We start from the raw sequence: 19,800 nt of genomic DNA on the forward strand, positions 1-19,800 counted from the left end.
TGTTTGCCTGTGGGGTCAGGAGAACTGGATCTGTGTAACTGGAGCTCATGGAGGGTGTCAGGATGCCTCGTTAGCCCTCAGCTGAGGGGAGGAGATAGCAGGAGACATTAGGAAGCTCTGGTTCAGAGGCTTGCCGGTCACAGGTGTCATCTCCAAAGGAGCCTTGTGACTTAGTGACTGCAGATTGACTGAAAAGTCTTGTTGCAATCAAAAGGGTGGTGCAATCCTGGAAGATACATGTGTATGTCTTAAGCCAAAGGAGAAGAGCAGTGACTTGTGCACGTTGCCCCTGAGCTGAATGGAAGAAGGTTGCTTTTTGAGGTGTTTCTGATGCATGCACAGAAATCCATTCACGAGTGTGGCACACGCAGCCCTCCCTGCGACACCGTAAGGCTGGTGGCTCGCGTGGCCATCCCAATACAGAGCTTGCCCCATGATGCTCCTTGCTGCTGCCAGGAGGAGGCCCCTTAGTCTGCTGTCATTCTCGGGGGACACTTGGCCAGTGTAGCTATAACCCCAGTGCCTTAGCTGTAACCAGGCCTTCCCTGCTTAGACTTCTTGCAAGCGCTTTGCAGCAGAGAGCCCTCTCCTCCAGGAGCCCTGGGTGCACTCCTGGCTCTCCCTGCAGGCTCTTGGATAGCAACAGTGTTTTCCACATAGTTTAGCTTATTGTTAGCGCTGTTGCTGTTATGAAAGGACTGCTGAGGGACGCCAGCGATGGCAGAGGTTGTGCTGTGCTAAGCACTGTGTACAACAAGAGATTTCCTTGTCCCAGGGAGGCTACAGGTCAGCTGGCTTCATGTTGGACTTGGCATACCGAGGCTGGAAACGTGCTTCTGAATCCCAAGCTAGAAGGGGCTTGGGAGCCATGTTCTCTGTTGGATGTGTTTGGGCCCATTTGCTTCAGCTTCCCCGTTTTTTGCTTGTTTTTAAAGAAGGAGGATTGGTGTTGCTTTGCTGAGGGCTGTGAGGGGTGATGGATCCGGCTCTGCTCCCTTCCCTCGCCGCCAGCGGATGGGTGGGGATGTAACTGGGAGTAGGGGTTAGTTCCTCCTCGGTGGAGCGCCCTGGCCATCGTGCCAAGAGCACTGCATAAAGCAGACTTTGAAAAATCTGTTCTACTTGAGGTCAGCACTTCATCTGATGAAGTTACAAGATAGATGTATTTTATTTTGCAATCTGTTTTCCAGCCATTACTTCTTTGTACCATGTGAAGTCAATTCCAGGCAGGCTTCTTTCCAGCTAAATCTCCAACCAGGAAATGTTATTTTCTCCCTATTTACTTCCCTCCTTTCTGGCCCTGCCTCAGGGCAAACAAGTGTACAGCTCCTTACCAAAGAGAAATACCAAGGCTGTTCTGTAGGTGAGGCCACCAGAAGCAACGTCGCTGGTGCCCTCTTCTTTCCCTCTGTCCGCAAACTACTGCTATTTTCCAACCATTCTCTCTACTTTCCACACCTGAAATGCTGTCAGTTCTCCTCATGTTAGTGAGAAAACACATGTTCCTGAGTATCTTCAATCTTCAGCTTCTGGAGACAACTGAAACTCCAGGATATTTCTAACAGCACCAAAATACTCCATATACTCCAAAATACTCCAAAATACTCAGTGGCCTCTCTAATCTCTAGGTCCAGTAGTTGCTCAGGGCCTCAGGACAGTAGTTGCCAAGTTGCTCATCCTTGGATGAGCTTGCAGACCCTCAACGCTTTCTTTGGGACTAACATGTGGAGGTAGAGCGTGACTCCTACTCTTATGTGGCCAAAAGCAAGGAGGAGTGGCTTTGAAATGAAGATGAGATTTCCAGAGACGCACTGAGCGATTGGCCTTGTTTCCTTCTCATTTAAAAACTTCCTTACTCTTTTCTCAATTAGCATCAGGTTCATCTGATCGTGATGGATAATCAGGGGCTGCCCAGCACTTTGGAAGCAAGAGTCTTTGTTAACAAAGCTTCAGTGTTGTTTAGTCGTGTCTGGATAGAAGGAAGTTAATGGATTTATCCCTTCGCAGGATGTGTAGCTGTACCTGAACTGGGACATCCTTTATATGGTAAGGTATTTGACGCGCTGCTGAGGAGCGCTGAGCTGCTCCAGGCTCTGACGCTCTTCCCATGTGTGCATCAAGGAATAAACAGCCTTGTCTCCACCGTCATCTCCCTTATCCAAGCTGTTCAGAGTGGACCTCGCGCTCTCTGCAGTGTGTTGGCTTTGCACATCAGCACTGCATTGGTGTTCTGGTCACCCTGGCGCCTGGTTCGGTACTGGCACCTTTATCAAGCTGGCATACTCAAGGAGGTTCTTCTATTGAGCGCAATTGGTGATATTGCTTTTTCAATTTCATCTCACATTTGAAATGTACATTTTTATATTAAATTTTTGCCATAGGGAATTATTTTTAATTACGTTGAGCTGGAAGACGATAAAATAAAGTTGAATAAGTGAGACCGATGTAAAGAAGTCATGGAAACCATATCGTAGTAGTTGAAATATCCTCTTAGGACATGGTGTATCGTTCCCATGAAACAACATATCCTAATGTAAATAAAATACTTGTAATTAAAACTGTTAATCTTTTGCCTTTAATGAGAGGAAAGGAGCAGAATCAGTATCTCAAGAGCAAGATCTTCAAGTTTGTACCCTCTGCCCAGGGAGGTGGCAAAAGCTCTGTGCTCAATTTTTAAAGGTACAAAGCTATTACAAAGCACATTGTCCTGGTCTGGGAAGAGGAGGGAGATGTGGAGTATTTTTTTTTCCCTCGTGTTACAGTGCTTGTGGACAGCTGAAGTGGATGGCAGAAGTCACTGGTTTGCAGGGTGGTGGCAATGTCTTTGATGCACTGTGTGTGCAAAACCCATTGCCATCATGCGCGAGGGTCCCTTCGGGATCCTAGTGGGTTGCCTGTTGGGAAACACATCCAGGAGTCCAATTACATAGAGATCTGCCTTCGCTCCAGTGCTCTCCCTTTGCTGTTTGCTCTATTTTGCCACCTGATAGTGCAAATTTCTTCTATTAGTTCTCTGAGCTTGGGCTGTCCCTCTTTGAAGCTGGTGATTGATACTCTGCAAATTAAATTTGGCAAAGAAGCACTAAACTCTGTCAGAGCAACGGCCTGCGTCTCCAAAGCTGAGTCTTGAGCTCTGAAGATATTAATTATTCTTAACATTTTGTTGCATATTGAGCTGTATCTAATCATATCGTGAAATGAGATGGAAGCAGCCGAGAAGGCAACAGCTCTGCCGAGGCGGAGAACCTTTCCACGGTAGCTGATTAATTGAAGTATTCACGTGAAATTGTGCCTTGATTATTTTTTAAGGTAACAGCCAGAGGCAGTGCTGGGACTCTCCGACTGGACGCAAAGCAGACGCTCGGGGCGCGTTTGGGTCTGTGTGTATTTTAGATCTGATGAAAGGCAGGAAATGGGAAAATCTGGCAAATCTCCCTGGCTTGACTTAACGGAGCCTCTTGACTTTTGCTAGAGTGCATTTTTTGTGCTGTAATGGCCAAGTGGAAATTTAGACTCAAATCTGGACCTTGGCGCGGGTGTGCTTAGCTTGCTTTTTATGCAATGGTGGAAAAGAAGGAAAGGTGTCTGAAAATTAAAGCTCCTCATGTTTAACTGTTTCTGCCCTCTGGTTTCCCCTTGCTTTGCCTTCGCAGAGAAAGCTGCAACCATTATTTTTTTCCTCATTTTGTGTGTTGACTTGTTGATTTGCGAGACGTGGGCCTGATTCTGCCTTGTGCTACCTAAGGGACATCATATCTAATCCCTCAGAAGTCAACAGCAGCCAAGTCCTACATGATTACTTTAAAATAGAAGTAAAATATAGGGTAGAATCCCAGTTGATCCACGCTCCCTTTGACCCAAACTGGGTTGAATTCCAGCTCCCAGGGTGACCGATTTCACACTCTCCCCTACATTTTCTCTGTAATTTCCTCCAGTGATTGTCCTGGCAGCACAGATAAATGAGGCTGCTCTGCACTGCTTGGGTGCAAGCCCATGAAAAAAAATCTACAACGATCTACAGGGTGCAGGAACGAACCCTTAAAAGAAATATAAAAAGAAAAAAAAAAGTCATTGCAATGAATTAGGTGAATATCTGTTAAATTGCACCCTTTTCACCATTCTTATTATGCGTGTCCATACCCCGTGGAGCGGATGAGCATTGGGACACCACAGAGCTGTAGCACGTGCTGGGTGAGCAGGGCGCCTCGGAGCCCATCACGGTGTGACTACGGGCTCTGCAGCCTCCCCTAATTTAATTTAATTTAATTGTATGTGTTCAGACTATAATCAATTTTATGCCACTTTAATAAGCCAATGTATGCTATCAGCATGCTAAAGGGGCTTGTCACTCAGAGCTTCCCAGGCAATCCACCATTTTATATATTGGCTAAATGCTCAGCTGGTGCAAAGCTGGCACCTGCACTTAATCAATGGTGGCACCAGGCAGGGATTTGGTCCTGGCATACGTTAGCCCCTGGAAATGTTCTTCATTACAGTACAGTAAAGGGACAAGCAATTGTGTGTCCCCAAACATTTGACAGTCTGACTCAGCTCAAGTGCCAAATGCTGTGAGAGCAAAGAGGGAGTTTATTTCTGTTATTTATTTATTATTGCTGTGCTCCAGAATACTGCTGCATGATGCAAGGGTAGTTTGAGTGACTATCACAAATGGCTTTTACATCTTCTGGGGGGGTTTGTATGTTTGTTTTTTAAATGAAATTCACCTGGGGATCTCCTCTCTTCCCCTGCTGTACCTGCAGGAAGATCTGCCTGCACTGTAAGTGCTCCCAGGAAGAGCACATCGTGACCGTTATGCCTCTGGAGATGGAGAAGACCGTCACCAAGCTCATGTTTGACTTCCAGAGGAATTCGACCTCCGACGATGACTCCGGCTGTGCCTTGGAAGAGTACGCGTGGGTCCCTCCCGGCCTCAAACCCGAGCAGGTAGAAACAACCACCAAGTTACTGCAAAGGGGATGTTTCTAAGCTGCTCCTTGGAAATGCTTGACCTGGTTTGCTTTGAGGGCCCTGAGCACTTTCTGCATGCAGCTCTGTTTCTAGCTGCCCAACAAAGATGTTCAGAGGGAGACGTGGCCTGAGTACGCAGCTAGACAGAAAAATCAAGATGTGATCATCGGGGGACTGCTGGTTTTGTGCGTCTGTAGGTGTAATTTGCAGTTGAGAGGAGAAAAACAAATACTTTTAGGATGGAGCTTGCTGTGGTTAGGAAAGGGAGCATACGATACAGACATACCTACTAATGTTTCATGGAAAAAATGTGGTGGGACTCCAGTGTGTCCAGGGGATTTATTGGACACATTCTGCTCTCCTGGACCTTCGTGCCCATGTGGTGAGTCCAGGACAAACAGTCAAAGCTGGTAGGTTACTCTAAAAACGGGCCAAGTATTTGGGGTTTGTTTTTTCAAGCCTGATGTCTGCCACTAATTGGAAAGAATCGCTCAGATGAAGTTTAAATATCTCTGCATAGGAATTTAATAGGATGGATTAGACCTCAGCATGCTGTCTGTGTGCAAAGCACATTGATTTCTGTTCTCTGCAGTTTACATGATTCGCTTAGTTTTTATGCTGATCTTTTACATGTTCAACTCAGAACTTAATTTGCAGAGGAGATTGCAAAATGAGGTTAGCCTTGATAATTGCTATGGCAATCATTTTAAACCGTGTAAGGCGGCTGGGAGAGGGTGGAAAGCTTTCATTCTTATTGTAGTAGTTACTGTCTTTTGAATATTGTGTTTTCCTGAGCTTTATTCAGAAGGACTTAGGCATTTCCTGAAATATTTTGGCACCACCCTTAGGCTGTAAATACTATCTGTCTGATTAGAGAAAATCCAGTTGTTTGGGGTTTTGTCTTCTCCTGTCTCTACAAGCCTTGCTCTGTGCTTGGTTTATGCTCCGCAGCACCGTATGTTTCATTTGTTGCCATCTGACCATGCTAATTAGGTGACAGCCTCACTCTCTGTCACCTTCCATATGCTAGAGATTCCTTTAGAGCCTTCCTGGAGGTTCAAGGCACGGCGATGTGGCCAGGTACAGATGGGCATGACGTAGCTCTGCTGCTCCTCCAGCTGAGAGGACGTGAACCAGTTGCATTTCCAAGGGCACGTCATGGTGGGACTGTTTCCACATTGGGATGACCTTCACTCGGCACCACCTTGTGTGCAGATGTCTAAGTCCACGCAGCTTTGAGTCAAAATGCAGCTGCTTGGTGACCGCTTACACCTGACCAGGTAGACATGATCTCTGATGAGTACAGCATGGCACGTACAGTGATTGAAACCATCTTCCAGCAGAGTGATGATATATTCCAGAAGACCGGATATTTATTTGATCCCCAGATGTCTTTGCTGCAGATGCATTTTAAGAAAGAGTGTGTGTGCCTTCAGGGAGTTCTGGATGCGCAGGAGAAAAAAGCCCATGAGCCCCAGCAGTAGGTACTGCTGTCTTGTGACCCAGGTTGCTCTATTTTTAGGTTCCTCCAGCATCTGTTTCTTTCATCGGTCACTGTGCTCCTTGAAACAAACACCAGGTTTCTAATTGCATGCCTCTCTCCGCATTGCTGGGTCTTTTTAGCAGATTTGCTGCTTCAGACCTGTCTGAATCACCATGGAGATGAAGAGCAGCCTGGTACCGTAAACAGCGCCTAAGACAGGCGCTGAAATCCTTCCAGCCCAGCTCATCCAGGAGCTCTTTGGGGATGGCAGAGGAGGCACTAAGGAGAGGAGAGCAAGGTTTGTCCCCTGCACGTGGTGGCAGGACCACGCAGACCTCGCTGTCCCCATGGGAAGGGCAGCACCCTGCATTTCTTTGCATCGCTGCCGCCCACGTTCTCCCAGCACCGCTGCCCGTCTCCAGCAGCGCCAGGATTGCAGCATTTGCAGCCCTGGGAGGTTCCCTGTGCAGCCTGGCGATGCAGGGAGGTGCAGGAACAGCCCGATCTGCCTCCCGCGACCTGGAGCTCTGTGGTTAGGAGGTGTCTCTGCAGCAACTTGCTGGCGCTGGAGCGGTGCAAGATTGCAGACAGACGTGTGGCTTTCTGGTCGATGAGTCAAGTGTGCGTACGTGATGTGGAGCCTCTTGAAGTCGCATGTCTAAAGCGGCTGCTGAAGCCTCCAGCTGCCGTGAAGCAGCTGGTGGGCCCCAGTCTAATCTGCTCGGAGGACACTGCTGTCAGACTGGGGTGAAAATATAGATTTGCAGGGAGTGAATTTTCCTCTACCTTCTGGTGCTTCACTGTTGTCTTTCTCTGACATGAAACAGATGAAGTGAAGCAAGTTTTTCTGTAATATTCCACTTTATTAAAATCTCTATGCAGCATATGAGCTGGGGAGGTAAGTAGTCCCCTGAAAGACGAATGCAGTTCTCTTATTATGCTTGGAAGAGATCCTTCCTACCTCGATATCCTTGGGAGACAGTGTTCGCAACTCACTCAGCACAGCAATTTACAGGATGTCAGAGGGGACATTGGCCAACAAACATGACATCGGTTTCTGGCAGTTTCTGTAGGTCGTTTCAGAATTTGGACACTCCCTTCGATGCATAGCCTAAAATATTTGTTAATTGTAACCTAAAGGAGAACCAGCCCAAATCTATGAGTTCTCCCTGAATTCCTGTACTGATTCGAGCATGAGCCAGATGGTCTGTGATACTTGGCAAGTGAAAGCCATGGGTTGTTGCTTAGTGCCCACTAATGAACAGGAAAAAAAAAAAAAGTCTTAGTCCATTTTTTTAATAGATAATTATCCAGAGATTTCATTGAAGAGCTGAATTGAAAGTCTATCCCTTGTATTATGGCTGATCAGTGTGCGTGATTACCAAGTGTTTACATAACCATCATAAGTGCTTTCTAAATATGTTTATAACACAAGGGTGAAGATAGTAATTTGAAAAGTATTGTAATACCCTTGCATAAGACACGATAAGACGTCACCAGGAAAACTGGCAAAATTTCCTGATATCTTGCTCAAGAAATTCAAACTGGAAGCAGTGGGAACAGGGACACTGGAAAGGTTATTTTGTTGAGGAGGGCTTGGAAGGGCTTGGTTTGTTCATCGCAGCAAATGAAAGGGATGGATGTGATCCCTCCCTGTGCATTAAAGGAGGATGAGTAGTTACTCAAGCTCAAAGTTTGGCACAGCAACATAGATATAAACTGGCTCTGAATGCGTTCAGGCAGGAAATTGGAAGAGGTTTCAAACTATCAGAGGTGTAAGGCTCAGAGGCAACCTGCCAGCGAGGGAGAGCGAGGGGTAAAACCCAAGATTGAGCTCAGTAAATTACAAGGTGATTGGAAAATGCGATTCCTTGTCATGGCGGGAGGCTATGCAGAATGACCAAAGGGCTCCTGTGACTTTTAATTCCAGCTGAATTAGGAGATATTTTCTCTTAAAAAGAAAATATCATGTGGCAGAAGAGAAACTTCTCTCCGGGAAGATAGAAATGTAAATGTGCTTGTGAGAGATACAGCTCTTTGGAAGAGGAAACAGAAGCACAAGTTTAGGGCTTAGAGAAATACTCATTTTTGCCTGCATGCAGTTTGATGGTTATGTAAAGAAGTGTCAAAGTTTGGAGACCAGCAGGCAACAATAAAATCTTTTCCTGAACGAAGCAAAATCCCAGTCAGGGACTGGCCCTGAAGCCTTGGGAAGGCACTTCAAGGAGACGCTGATGGTCCCATAATTGATCTGCCTTGCCCTGACATCAAGTCTGGGGACAGCTGCTTAGAAATAAGTACTTTTGCAATATGTTTTTCACATTTCTTGGACAGAGAGTGTGTAAATACAAGTCAATGTGCAGCCTTGAATTCCTTGGGCCTGCGGGTTTGGAAAGGTCCAAAGAAAGGTTAAAACACAACAACTTGAATTTCTGAATGCAAGGGATTTTTGAGGATTTCTGCCTTTATTGTGTCTCAATAATAGGAACAGCTGGTTATGGGCACAGATTCTGAATTAAACAAAAGCTGGGCCTTTCCTTCAGCTGTGGTGGCTTTCTGCACGGCTCCAACACGTCAGCATTTGAGATCCATGCGTGTGCTCTAAGAGCTTAACTCCCTCTTGTTAACAGCACAGTTGCTCCAGTTGGGTCCCTTAAAAGTTAGGAAAGCCTCATCTAAGCTAAAGTCAGTAGCATTAAGGTTCAGGGGAGCACTTTCCTGTAAGGCACACGTTAAAACTTGGGTCCTGAAAGCTTTGCAGTGTGATGTGAAACTAGTAGCTGTCCCAGGGAACGTATTCAGTGGCTAATGCCTGTGTTGGTTCCTGTTCTGAGCCTTTAGCAAGTATAAAAGGCCTGAGATCTAATATCCTCAAGTGTCAATAGTTGCCCAGCAATAGCAGAGCTTGTTTCCCTTTTGGGCACTGAATTTCACTGCTCAAGAGACTAGGTATTGCATGGAGCAAGGAGCAAAGACAGACCCCAGCGACCCTATAGCCCAGGCCTGCATAGCGACAGGGAATTGATAAGCTAATTTATGGCTAGATAAAGAAATGACTAAATCACCATCAAGAGCTTTCCTAGCCCTGATGATGTGAGTAAAACGTGCCAGCTGGCAAGCCAGCAGAGCTGTAACTCATACATACCTGTGTCTAAAGATGTAGTCCCATCCATTTGTGCCCCTTGCACACATGCGTGCTGAAATAATTCACCCCAAAGCTGCATTTAAGCCAATTTTGAAGCTATCCAGTTATGGAGAAGTGGTCAGTGGTTGCTCACTCGCACTTTTTCACATTTTGCTAGCAGAAAAAAAAGCCACATAACGGTGCACTGAACATTTGTTCTGTTTCTGCATCACGAGGTATTTGTTTGATCCCCCTAAGCTGATAGAAGCTGCTAAAACAGTTTAGTCCTTGCACGGTCTCGTTATCGGGGAGAGAATCAGCTTCTTTTGGTAGGCCATGGAGAGAAAAACATTAATCTAAAGTGGCTTGCATGGCTCTGAAATGTGAAGTATTCCTGGAGCTGTCAGGAGAGGTAAGAGGCAGGGGAACAGCAGGAAATGGAAAAGAAAATAGAGAAATCCCAGAGTACACCCTGTAAACTTGTCTTGGAGCTTTATTCCAGCATACAATTACAGCTTTTACTTGTTATGGCATTATTCTAATACGCCACCACTCAAATTATAAATACAAGAGCATTTTAAGTGGCATACCCAGTGGAATTAGAAACATGTCAGCTGTAATCAATGCAGCAAATGATCGTCATTGCTGCTTGTGTTCCCAGCGCGGGCCCTCTGGTCAGCACAGTGCAATGAGAAAGCACTTGCACAGGTACTTGAAACAGTGGTTCTGACTCCAAACTCATGTTTTGCTTTAAAAAAAAAAATAAGAAAGAGAGAGAAAATCACTGCATGTGCTTTTCCGAGTCTAAAACTTGTGGATATGTGTCCTTGTTCGTTAGTGCCAGCGGGAAGTAACGTGTTTTTGGGACCGTTTATAGGCCAAGAATTGCACAACTCCAAAAGCTTAGCGGTAATGGATGTCATTTGCAACGGGGAAACGAATGAAGAGCAACGCGAAAACTAATCTAGTGCCATTAGCCGTGGGAGGGAAATGCAAGGAGGGCTACAAAGCGTGCCAGAGCAAATAGAGTTTATTAGTTATCTTTCTTTGCAGGCTGCCTTTGTTGCTGTGGTGCAGACCCCGTTTTGGCTTCGTCTCCTGGGGAGGTGGCAGTGCCTCTGCTCTGCCCGTGGGCGATGAAAACTTGTGTTTGACCCCAGCACCAGCAGTCCCCTGTGCTGGATGTGCCTTGCCCGGGGGGTTTTGTAGCCCACCCGGGTCTTCAGGTCTCCGTGCATTCCTCCTCCTTGCCCCCAACAGGTTATGTGGCCTGGCCACATGCATGTGCATGAGGCAAACTGGCCAGCAGTGCTTACGCTTTGCTTTGTTGGCCATGCTACAAGGGATGCTTTTCTTGAAGAAATAAATAAATGCTTCATATCTGAGCGTTCCTGGAAAAAGAGGGTGTGTCAAACCTGGGCCAAAGCGATCTAAACCTGGTTTTACACATGCTGTCAGCTGCAGAGCTCTCCAAAAGCATTTGCAAAATGTTACCGGCGCGTTAAGGGACTTGTTTGCGTGCGGTTGGTTTTGTTTCCTTTCGCCTTTCCAAGGGAGGCCGGTGCGGATCGTGCCGGCGTCGAGGACGGCGCCGTCGCTCGCGGAGCCCAGCCCAATTGCAGCCCCACACGCCGCAGCCTCGGGCAGAGCTGTTTGCCTTGGCACCTGGGTGGGTTTGGGCTTCGGTCGCCCGCAGAGCCGCCGGGACGGGCTGCAGTCCTGCCCTTATTCAGCAGGGCCGGAGTCTGTCAAAGTCAACTGGAAACACGCCCCGAACCTGGGAAGGCTGCAAAACATGAAGGCGTTTGTAAACTAATGTAATTACTTCCCTCGGTGCCTTTGAATGAAGTTGGCTCCACTTTAAAGACTTTGTCCTGCGCTCATTTTACTCTGCGTTCTTTCCTCTCTCCTGGTTTCTTTCTCTCTTCCCTCCTCCCCTCCCTTTCAGCTCGGAGGAGTTATTAATTTCCCAAACACGTATCAGCTTTTGTTCAGGAGCCCCTTGTTCCAAACACGCTGCGCTTGAACCACTCACTGCCACCTCTTGCTTTTGAAGAGCGGAATAACCCCTTGGGAATCACAGCCTCAGTGGTGAGATGGGTATCTGCTGCATCACAGAGCACGAGGGCAGCATGGCTTGGTGGCACAACAGATCTGTCCCCGCTTGGCCTCACGCAGCCCAACGTCCCTCCTGGGTTTCTGCGGTGCTGATGTGACCCGAAGTGGCGCATGAAGGAATGCCAAGGGACAATCCGGAGTGAGGTCTGGTGCAGCCCCTCGCGCGGCTCATGCGCGTGGTGCTGGTTTGGATGGCCAGGGTGGACCTTCTGCAGCAGCACGATGCCAAGCGACTGCATTACATGGCACAAGTCTCTAATACCAGAGCAGTTCAGGATGCTGCACAGTTCAGCAAGGATGTGGTGTCCATCCCAGCGGGGCAAAGGCAGCCCACTGCTTTCTGAAGCGGATGCTGCTCACATCGAAGAGCCCTTAAGGCAGGTGAAGAGGCCTCCACCGATACCTGCAGGACCTGGGTCAGACCTGGTGGCAGCAACTGCAGAGCTCGCTGGCTCCCAAGGCTTGCATGTGCTCAGAGCAAAAGCGTGATGGAAAAGCAGCTTATTTCCATGGAAAATACTGACCTTTTGTTCAAAAGGGAAGTGCAGACTGAGCCGTTTCAGTTTTCCAGCGAGTTAACATTTTCTGCAGATCTTTCTCTGTGAGAAGTTGGATTTCTGTGCAAATTCCTCCTTCTCTTTCTTACTTTTCCCTCATGTTGGGCAGCTCTGGCACCCCAAAGCCTGGGGACTACTGGCCAGACCTCTGAGGAGGGACATCTCCCTGGGACATGAGCAGCCCTCTGCTTTTATTCAGTGTGCAATGGTCACAGGTGGTTTGGACAGGTCAGCAAGTGTCTCCGCTCCAGTCTTTCCGCACGGATCATCTCGCGGAGCTCGTGTGGATCCAAAGCGAAGCCAGCCGGAGTGTTGCAGGCGGCGCACGCAGGTTGGAGCCTGCTGTGTTTGTTTTGTTGTGCTTTCCCAACCAGATCGCCCAGCCCTGCAGAGATATGTTGCTAGTGTGACGGGAGCCGGTTCCCACACACCTACGGAGCCTAAATGGAAAACTTTCCGGAGGAAGCGGGCTACGTCCATATCGCACTGTCGGGCAGCCGGGAAAGCAGCTCCCAGCCCCTCCGGCACCTGGATGGCGGAGAGGAAAACCTGCATCCTCTCTTCCCTCTTAGGGTTTCCCTGTTGCATCCCACTGCCGCGTGGAGCTGGGCAGCCTGATGCGTCTTGGCAGCTCCTCAATAAGAAATTGCTCCTGGGCTCTGCCAGCTCCCAGGACACTATGGGCACAAGGACTTCGTGGGAAGACCAGAAAGCAGCCAGACCTGAGCACTGGTGAAATGGAGCAGCCCATCCATGTGGGAAATTCAGCGGAGTTTTGGAGAGCTCGGCTGCTGACAAGCCGTGCAAACCTGGAGAGCTCACTCACCATCCTCACGCTGCAAGTAGTCCTTTGCAGTGGGTATATTTGCTACTGTAGGTAGAGTGTCATAGGAATTAAGTGTTTATTGAGCTCTTTGATGTCCCTCGGTTAAGAATGCTCTACAAATGCAAAGTAAGTATTCTCTTGTATGTAGTTTAGCATAACAAAATACTTAGCCTGCCTTTCTTCCACAGTTTCCATAGCTGATGGGTCCATTCAGCTGGGCCTTAGCAAAACAAATCCAGGTGGCATTTGCTCAACAAGTTCCAGCTTCTTGGCACTGAGCAGCTCCCTTGCCAGCAGCGCTGCAGGGTTACGGGTGGAAGTCTGATAAAAATCTCCCTCTCCACAAAACCTGGTGACAGGAAAGCTGGACCTTAGGGCTGTCTCAGAGAGAAATACCACAGAATGGAGAGGCTGGGAGGAATATCAATTGCAAGCCTCCGGGGCTTGCAGGTAGCCGCATGGGGGAGCAGCTACCTGCGCTTCCTGCTGCCTTTTCCCACCAAATGTCCCTGGGGTTCAGGTTGTAGCATCCCAGAGCCGATGCCTTACCTGGCCCTCAAGCAAATGTCCAGGTGTGGCAGCTGGAGCGGAGATGCCGAGATGCAGGATGTGCTTCCTTTCTGTGCGGTCCCTCGGCAGCAGGGCATGGGTGCTGCCTTCTGGCCACGCGCTCCTCAGCCTTCCAGTGTATCTCCATAAATTGTTTGGGAGAAACGATTTTAAAAAATATCAAGAAAACAAAAGAATGGAGGGTTTTGATGGAGGTGGAGGCTGGAGATAGCTGGCACCGGCGAGGCCGGCGGAGCAGACGGTACCGGACCGCCACCGGCACCGCTCTCGGGCAGCCTTGCTGGGGGGTGGGTGGAAAATATATATATAAAAGAAAAAAAAAAAAAAAAAAGTGATGTGCTTTGTTTTTGCACTTTGAATAACCGGAGGGCTTGGCTCCAAAGGGATTTTCCGCCTCTCCTGCGCAGCTGCTCTCCGAGCGCTGCTGCAGTCGCCTCTTCTTGCTCTCTGCAGGTGCACCAGTACTACAGCTGCCTCCCCGAGGACAAGGTGCCCTACGTGAACAGCCCCGGCGAGAAGCTGCGCATTAAGCAGCTCCTGCACCAGCTGCCACCGCACGACAATGAGGTGAGTGGTGCCGGGGTGCCCTCAACGTGCCCGATCCCGGGCCCCCTCTCCGCTCTCTCGGCTTCCTAGGGAGCTTGCAGCTTGTGGCTTGCAAGCTAGGCTTGCAAGCTAGGGAGCTTGCAGCTTGCATCCCTTAAATGGATGCACTTCCTACCCATTTGGACCCTTTTTAAGAGGTGGTTTAAAGTTAAGTTGTGGTTTTCACTCTTGAAATTACCTTAATTTACTTCTCTGGGGGGGAAAAAAAATTCTCTACCCTTAGAGGCCAAAGCTGTGTTAAAAGTGACTCGAGATGCAGTGAGGATCAGCTGGAGCCCAGTCTAATGCAAGCTGCAAAAGGTTTTCCTCCCTTGCGAGAGAGGAGGTGTTTTTCCCTGACTGTGAGTTAGGAGTTGCACGAGCCTGAAATGGCTGAGTTCAAGTCAACACCAGCCAGAGCAAACAGAAGCGTTATTGCATCTTGCGAGGTAAGCTGCCGGGCAGCCAAAAAAGGTCCGACCTTTGCTGTCCTCTTCTTGCTGGTGTGAATGTCAGAGCCTGCAAGACTTCCCTGCACGAACAGCAAGTTACTTCCTTGCCCTTCTTTGGAGAAGCAGCTCTGGAAAAATGCATTCCGGTGACATGTTCTTTGATCTAGGTGAGGTAGCAGCACCCAACCCGCAGCACCTTCCTGGCTGGTGCTGAGAAACTCCAGCCAGACCGCTGGAAAGAGCAGGAAAAATACAAGGAAAAGCTTTTAGTGCTCTCGCAAGTGGGAGGCACCATCCTGTGATTTTATTTTTTTTTTTGCCAAGCTGGCAGGAGGTTTTGGCCCTTTGGGAATTCTGGCTGGGTTTGTCGTGCACATGAATAATCCTGCTCGTTTCCCTGAGCCTGGTCTCCAAACAGTGAATGGAGACAGAACTAGATTCTGCTGCTGGCTTCTCAGTTGTATTCCCAAATTGCAGTCAGCCAAGGACTAAATGTACAAGGTGAGAGTGTCTAGGGAAACCCGATTGTCTTAAAAGGTTTGGAGAAATTGCAGTGTTTGTGGTTTATATACTTTTATTTTCCTTTTTTGCTTACTGCCTTCCCATCTAGAAATCTAGCCAACATGCAGTTTATCCTATGACAGTAACTGGAACTCCTTCATTTGCACCAGAAGAAGGGGGCTGCTCTCTAGACATAACTAAAGAAATAATATTTGAGCTGTTGTCAAACTTCTGCTGGAGACTGGAGGAGAAAGCAGGAAGAGCATCAGTGATTGCTGGGTCTGGGTGATTGGGTGGGTGATCCATAGTGATTGGCGGTACAGCTTGCAGGTTCCTGCTGGAATTCCAGCTATGGAGATGGCTTCACATATGAATCAAGTCTTAGTTTTCTTAGTGCCTTGGATGGGGTTTGTAGAGCCCGTGGGGCTGCAGATCCCTGCCGACACCTATAATCCTGCATCTAATGTATGTTTTTTAGGTCCGCTATTGCAATTCCTTGGATGAGGAGGAGAAGAGGGAGCTCAAACTCTTCAGCAATCAAAGGAAGAGGGAAAATTTAGGGAGAGGCAATGTCCGGCCCTTCCCCGTAACCATGACCGGAGCCATCTGCGAGCAGGTGAGCAGCAGCTCGCGGCAGAGCGAGTAGGGGCAGATCCGGAGGGCCTGGGTGAGCAGTGTCCACCCAGCAGCCATGGGTCAGCCAGGGAAGAGCACCCATGGTGTTCAAGGACCAAAGTGAGCATTGTAGATGAGTCCAATTCAAGCCTTTGGTCCTCCATCCCAAGGTGCAGAGCAGGGGGACATATGGTTGGCATCCTGACCCTACGCTGGGCTTCCACGGAGATGAAAAGGCACCAGAAAGGGGCTGTCTTTCTCAGAGCTACGCATTAGCCCTGACCTGGTGCTTTGGCACCAGCCAGTCATGTAAGCCCTGACCCTCGTGGACATGATCTCTCTAGGCTCACATAAAACACGATGCTTCTTCTAACAGTGCGGGGGCCAGATCAACGGCGGGGACATGGCCGTCTTCGCCTCACGAGCCGGGCACGGCGTCTGCTGGCACCCTCCTTGCTTCATCTGCAGCGTCTGCAACGAGCTGCTCGTCGACCTCATCTACTTCTACCAGGACGGGAAGATCTACTGCGGCAGGCACCACGCCGAGTGCCTCAAGCCCCGGTGCGCGGCGTGCGACGAGGTAAGAGCGGGCCAAGCTCCTGCCCCTCTAGTAGGCTAGAGTTTAAGCTCTGCTATGGTAGATCAGTCCAGCGGGGTCCATTTAGTGTGTTTCTAAGATGAGAGGGGCTTTTGTTAAGAAACTGAATCATAAGGATGAAGGACAGCCTGGGGCCAGGTCATGATTTGAGCCTGGGAGCTGGACTTGGGCTGTAGACATGAGCTTGATGAGAGGACCTCACTCTGTGCAAGCTGGACAGACGCGGAATATCCTGTTTCTGCATGTTAAAATCAGCATTAATAATGCACATCCTCTGGCTCACAGTGGGGACACAACAGGGATACTCGCCCCCAGGTTTGTCCCAGCTCCCATAGCACCCAGCATGATGACACTGGGTGCATTAACACAGTCTCTGCATGGAGATGCGTGGGGAGAGCATGGGAAATCTGATGATGTGGCTTGGTCTAGGGCTCGTGTCAAGTGTTCCTTGAGTTTCAAGTTTGCATCTGGGGGAGTTACTCTGGGATTTTTAGCTGAAATCTGCCTAGAGTTACTCTTAAGATCAGCCCTGGCTTCGCACAGGGAGCCCAGGAGATCTTTCCATAAGAATTTCCTGAAACAACACAGCCGTGCCATGTCATTTTAGCCCATCCGTATGTGTCATTGTTTCCTTCTCCCTGAAAAAAAACTATGAGTAGTTTTGTTGAGTGCTGGGTTTCTTACAAGCAGGTAGTGCTCAAGGATCCGCCAAGCTGAACCAGGCTTCAGTAGAGGAGATTAGGGAGTTGCAGGGAGCCGAATAAATGGAATACAAAGCACATATAGAAACCCGTGCGGAGCTGACTCTGAGCGCTGCTCAAGTGTCAATCTCAGTTTTTAAAAGGCTGGCAACGGAAATTGTTCTGGCTTTTAAACTTATGAAAACCATAATGTGGAAAACCATATGTACTGTAAAATACCAAGTCCCATCCATGCAAGCGTATAATAGTAAAAATCTAAGGCTGTGTGCACATCAAATATAAAGAACGTTGACGTATGTATCCAATTAAATTTGTAATGTTACCAGTAAGAAAAACAACTTCTAACCATTCAACTGCCCCTATTTCCTGTTGGTTTAGGCTGGGTAATTTTTCTTCATGTACTTTTTAATCCTTGCAAATTCTCATACAAATCTTTCCTACGGCTTCTTTAACACTTGCTTCTTGCATTAAGAGATCCAGTAGTAGCTGCAAGGAGGGGGGACTGGGAGCCTTTCAGGTGGCTTTTGCACTAGCCCTTGGCTCTGTTCTGTGCCTCGGTTTCCCCATTGCTTTAATGACTGTCACCACCTTTATAAAACAGCACACAGCTCTGTTCAGCATCCCCTCTCCGTTCCCCACAGCACCCATTTTTTGCTGTTTTTCCATCTTTTGTGCACAGTTTCCCTGTCTCAGCACTGGGTAGAGGTGTAATAAATGACTATTCTGTTGTTTGAGAGTCCGCCGGATCAATAAGTTGTTTATGAGGGTATTTATTACTGCCATCGATCCCTCCTGCTGCAGTTCCCCTGAGCACCGGCCCTCAGGCCACGTTCCTAGGAGATGTTCCTGAACTCCCTGTCTTCACTAACGCAGTCCTAAGGCGCTTGCATTTTAATGCCAAGCTCCTCTGGGGACAATTTCCTTGGGAAATGCCTGAGGACAAAGCCAAACCAAGCGAGATTCCCAGCAGCTTGAGTGCAAAATGCCAGAGTTTGGTTCGCAGCCCAGCAGTGTCCTCCTCCTGGTACCCTCACCAGCTGCATTTACACCCCGTGTTTCCCTCTTCCCGCTCTCCCCGCAGATCATTTTTGCTGACGAGTGCACCGAGGCCGAAGGCAGGCACTGGCACATGAAGCACTTCTGCTGTTTCGAATGCGAGACGGTGCTGGGGGGCCAGCGGTACATCATGAAGGACGGCCGGCCCTACTGCTGCGGCTGCTTCGAGTCCCTCTACGCCGAGTACTGCGACACGTGCGCCCAGCACATCGGTACGGGACAGCGCGGGGCCCCCGGGGACGTCCCGCGGCGTGCTGCAGCCGGAGCAGCCTTTGCACAGGGAGCAGCGCCCAGCCCCTTCCTGGCAACGGGAGCTGTTTCATTAAGTGTCTGGCAGCAGCGCCGGGGCCGCTGGGGCTCCAGGCACAGCCGGCCCCGTCTCCCGTTGGGAATCTCTGGGGCTGGCGCCTGCTCCGTGCGCGGAGAGGAGGCCTCTGGTGCTGCAGAGCCTGGCTCCCCTCGAGAGGCTGCAGCGCTCGCATTTTGCTCAAAACCCTGCTTTTCCAGGGAGGGCAGATTTTATCCTCTTTTTTGTGGTAGGAGAGGGATTTGTTGAAACAAGATGGAATATAAGAGAACAACCTCAGGAGCTATTAAGACTAGGGAAAGCTTTCTCAATCCTGCATCTCTCTGCCTAATTTAATCTTTTTTTTTTTTAATAGCATTTTCTTTTAAACAGTCCAGCTCTTTTAATTTCAGTTTCTTACCAGCCAAGCTTGCTGAAGGATTGCATGGCTTAATGAGCTACTAGACAGAAAAGATGTTTGTTCGTTAGGAATCATTATTGTTTCTCCTTGCCTTTTTTTAATTAAGCCACAGATAGATGTTCTCAGACAAAAAGAAATAATGCATCGAGGTCGAGCTCTGGTTCCAGGACAAGGATATTCAATGTTTTAAAACAGGTTTTCTGCTAGGAACTAGCTATTTTTTTGCTTTGTACCACATTGCAATGAGGCCCCCCTTGCAGTGGTTAAGGAGGACTTTGAAGCAGCCTCCCTGCGCTCTGCAATCCCTGTGCTGCTTTACAGAGTGCATTTGCAGGCTCCTTTGGTCTGTCCATCTAGATGAGCCCACGTTTGCACAGCACCCGAGTAATTTACAGGCTGACGGGAGAGGAAAATAGAAAGGTTTTTGCCAGATGGCAGGGGGACATCGCGGGGCTCCAGCAAAGCGCTCGGAGCTGCGCTCGCCCGGCCCTGCTGCACCTCCTTCCCCGGAGCCGCAGGGAGCAGCAGCTGCGCGGCCTGCGCGCTCCTGCCGCCCCATCTGTCACCCTTTGTGTCCTGCTCCTGGCCCTCAGCGCGGCTGGTAACGACTGGGCACACCGTAACAGATTTGTCTTTTACAAAAGGCGAGAAAAAATTAAGTCTGGGTATTCTGTGTGTGCAATGAGCTGCATGCACCTGCATGGGCTCAGCTTGCATGTGGTTGAGCTGGTGCAGACACTTCAAAAGTGTCATTTTGGTGTAAACCTTCTCATTTGGAGCAACGAGGGGCAAAACTGCGAGCAGTGGCCATGGCGGGTTGTCCTAACCAGCCCTGGGTGCCTATGGCTTTGAATCAGAGCTGGGTTGTGCTCTAGGGTCGCTGGGTGAGGAAGACGTGGATGCTTTTCCCATGGGTGACTTCAGGTCACGGAGCAGGGA

At 48.9% G+C, this 19,800-nt stretch overlaps 1 protein-coding gene across 1 annotated transcript in view; it reads left to right on the forward strand.

Moving 5' to 3' along the window:
- Positions 1-19,800, forward strand: part of PRICKLE2 (prickle planar cell polarity protein 2) — a 49,675-nt gene that overhangs the window by 20,072 nt on the left and 9,803 nt on the right. The window contains exons 2-6 of the mRNA XM_026052687.1: positions 4,761-4,944; positions 14,100-14,213; positions 15,663-15,800; positions 16,176-16,379; positions 18,180-18,366. Coding sequence (XP_025908472.1) covers positions 4,813-4,944; positions 14,100-14,213; positions 15,663-15,800; positions 16,176-16,379; positions 18,180-18,366 — 775 coding nt within the window. The 5' untranslated portion in view covers positions 4,761-4,812. The remainder of the gene's footprint in view (positions 1-4,760; positions 4,945-14,099; positions 14,214-15,662; positions 15,801-16,175; positions 16,380-18,179; positions 18,367-19,800) is intronic.

This window comes from Nothoprocta perdicaria, unplaced genomic scaffold (assembly GCF_003342845.1).
Source record: "Nothoprocta perdicaria isolate Ctin4 unplaced genomic scaffold, notPer1 scaffold_9, whole genome shotgun sequence".
In the NCBI taxonomy this organism is placed as follows: domain Eukaryota; kingdom Metazoa; phylum Chordata; class Aves; order Tinamiformes; family Tinamidae; genus Nothoprocta; species Nothoprocta perdicaria.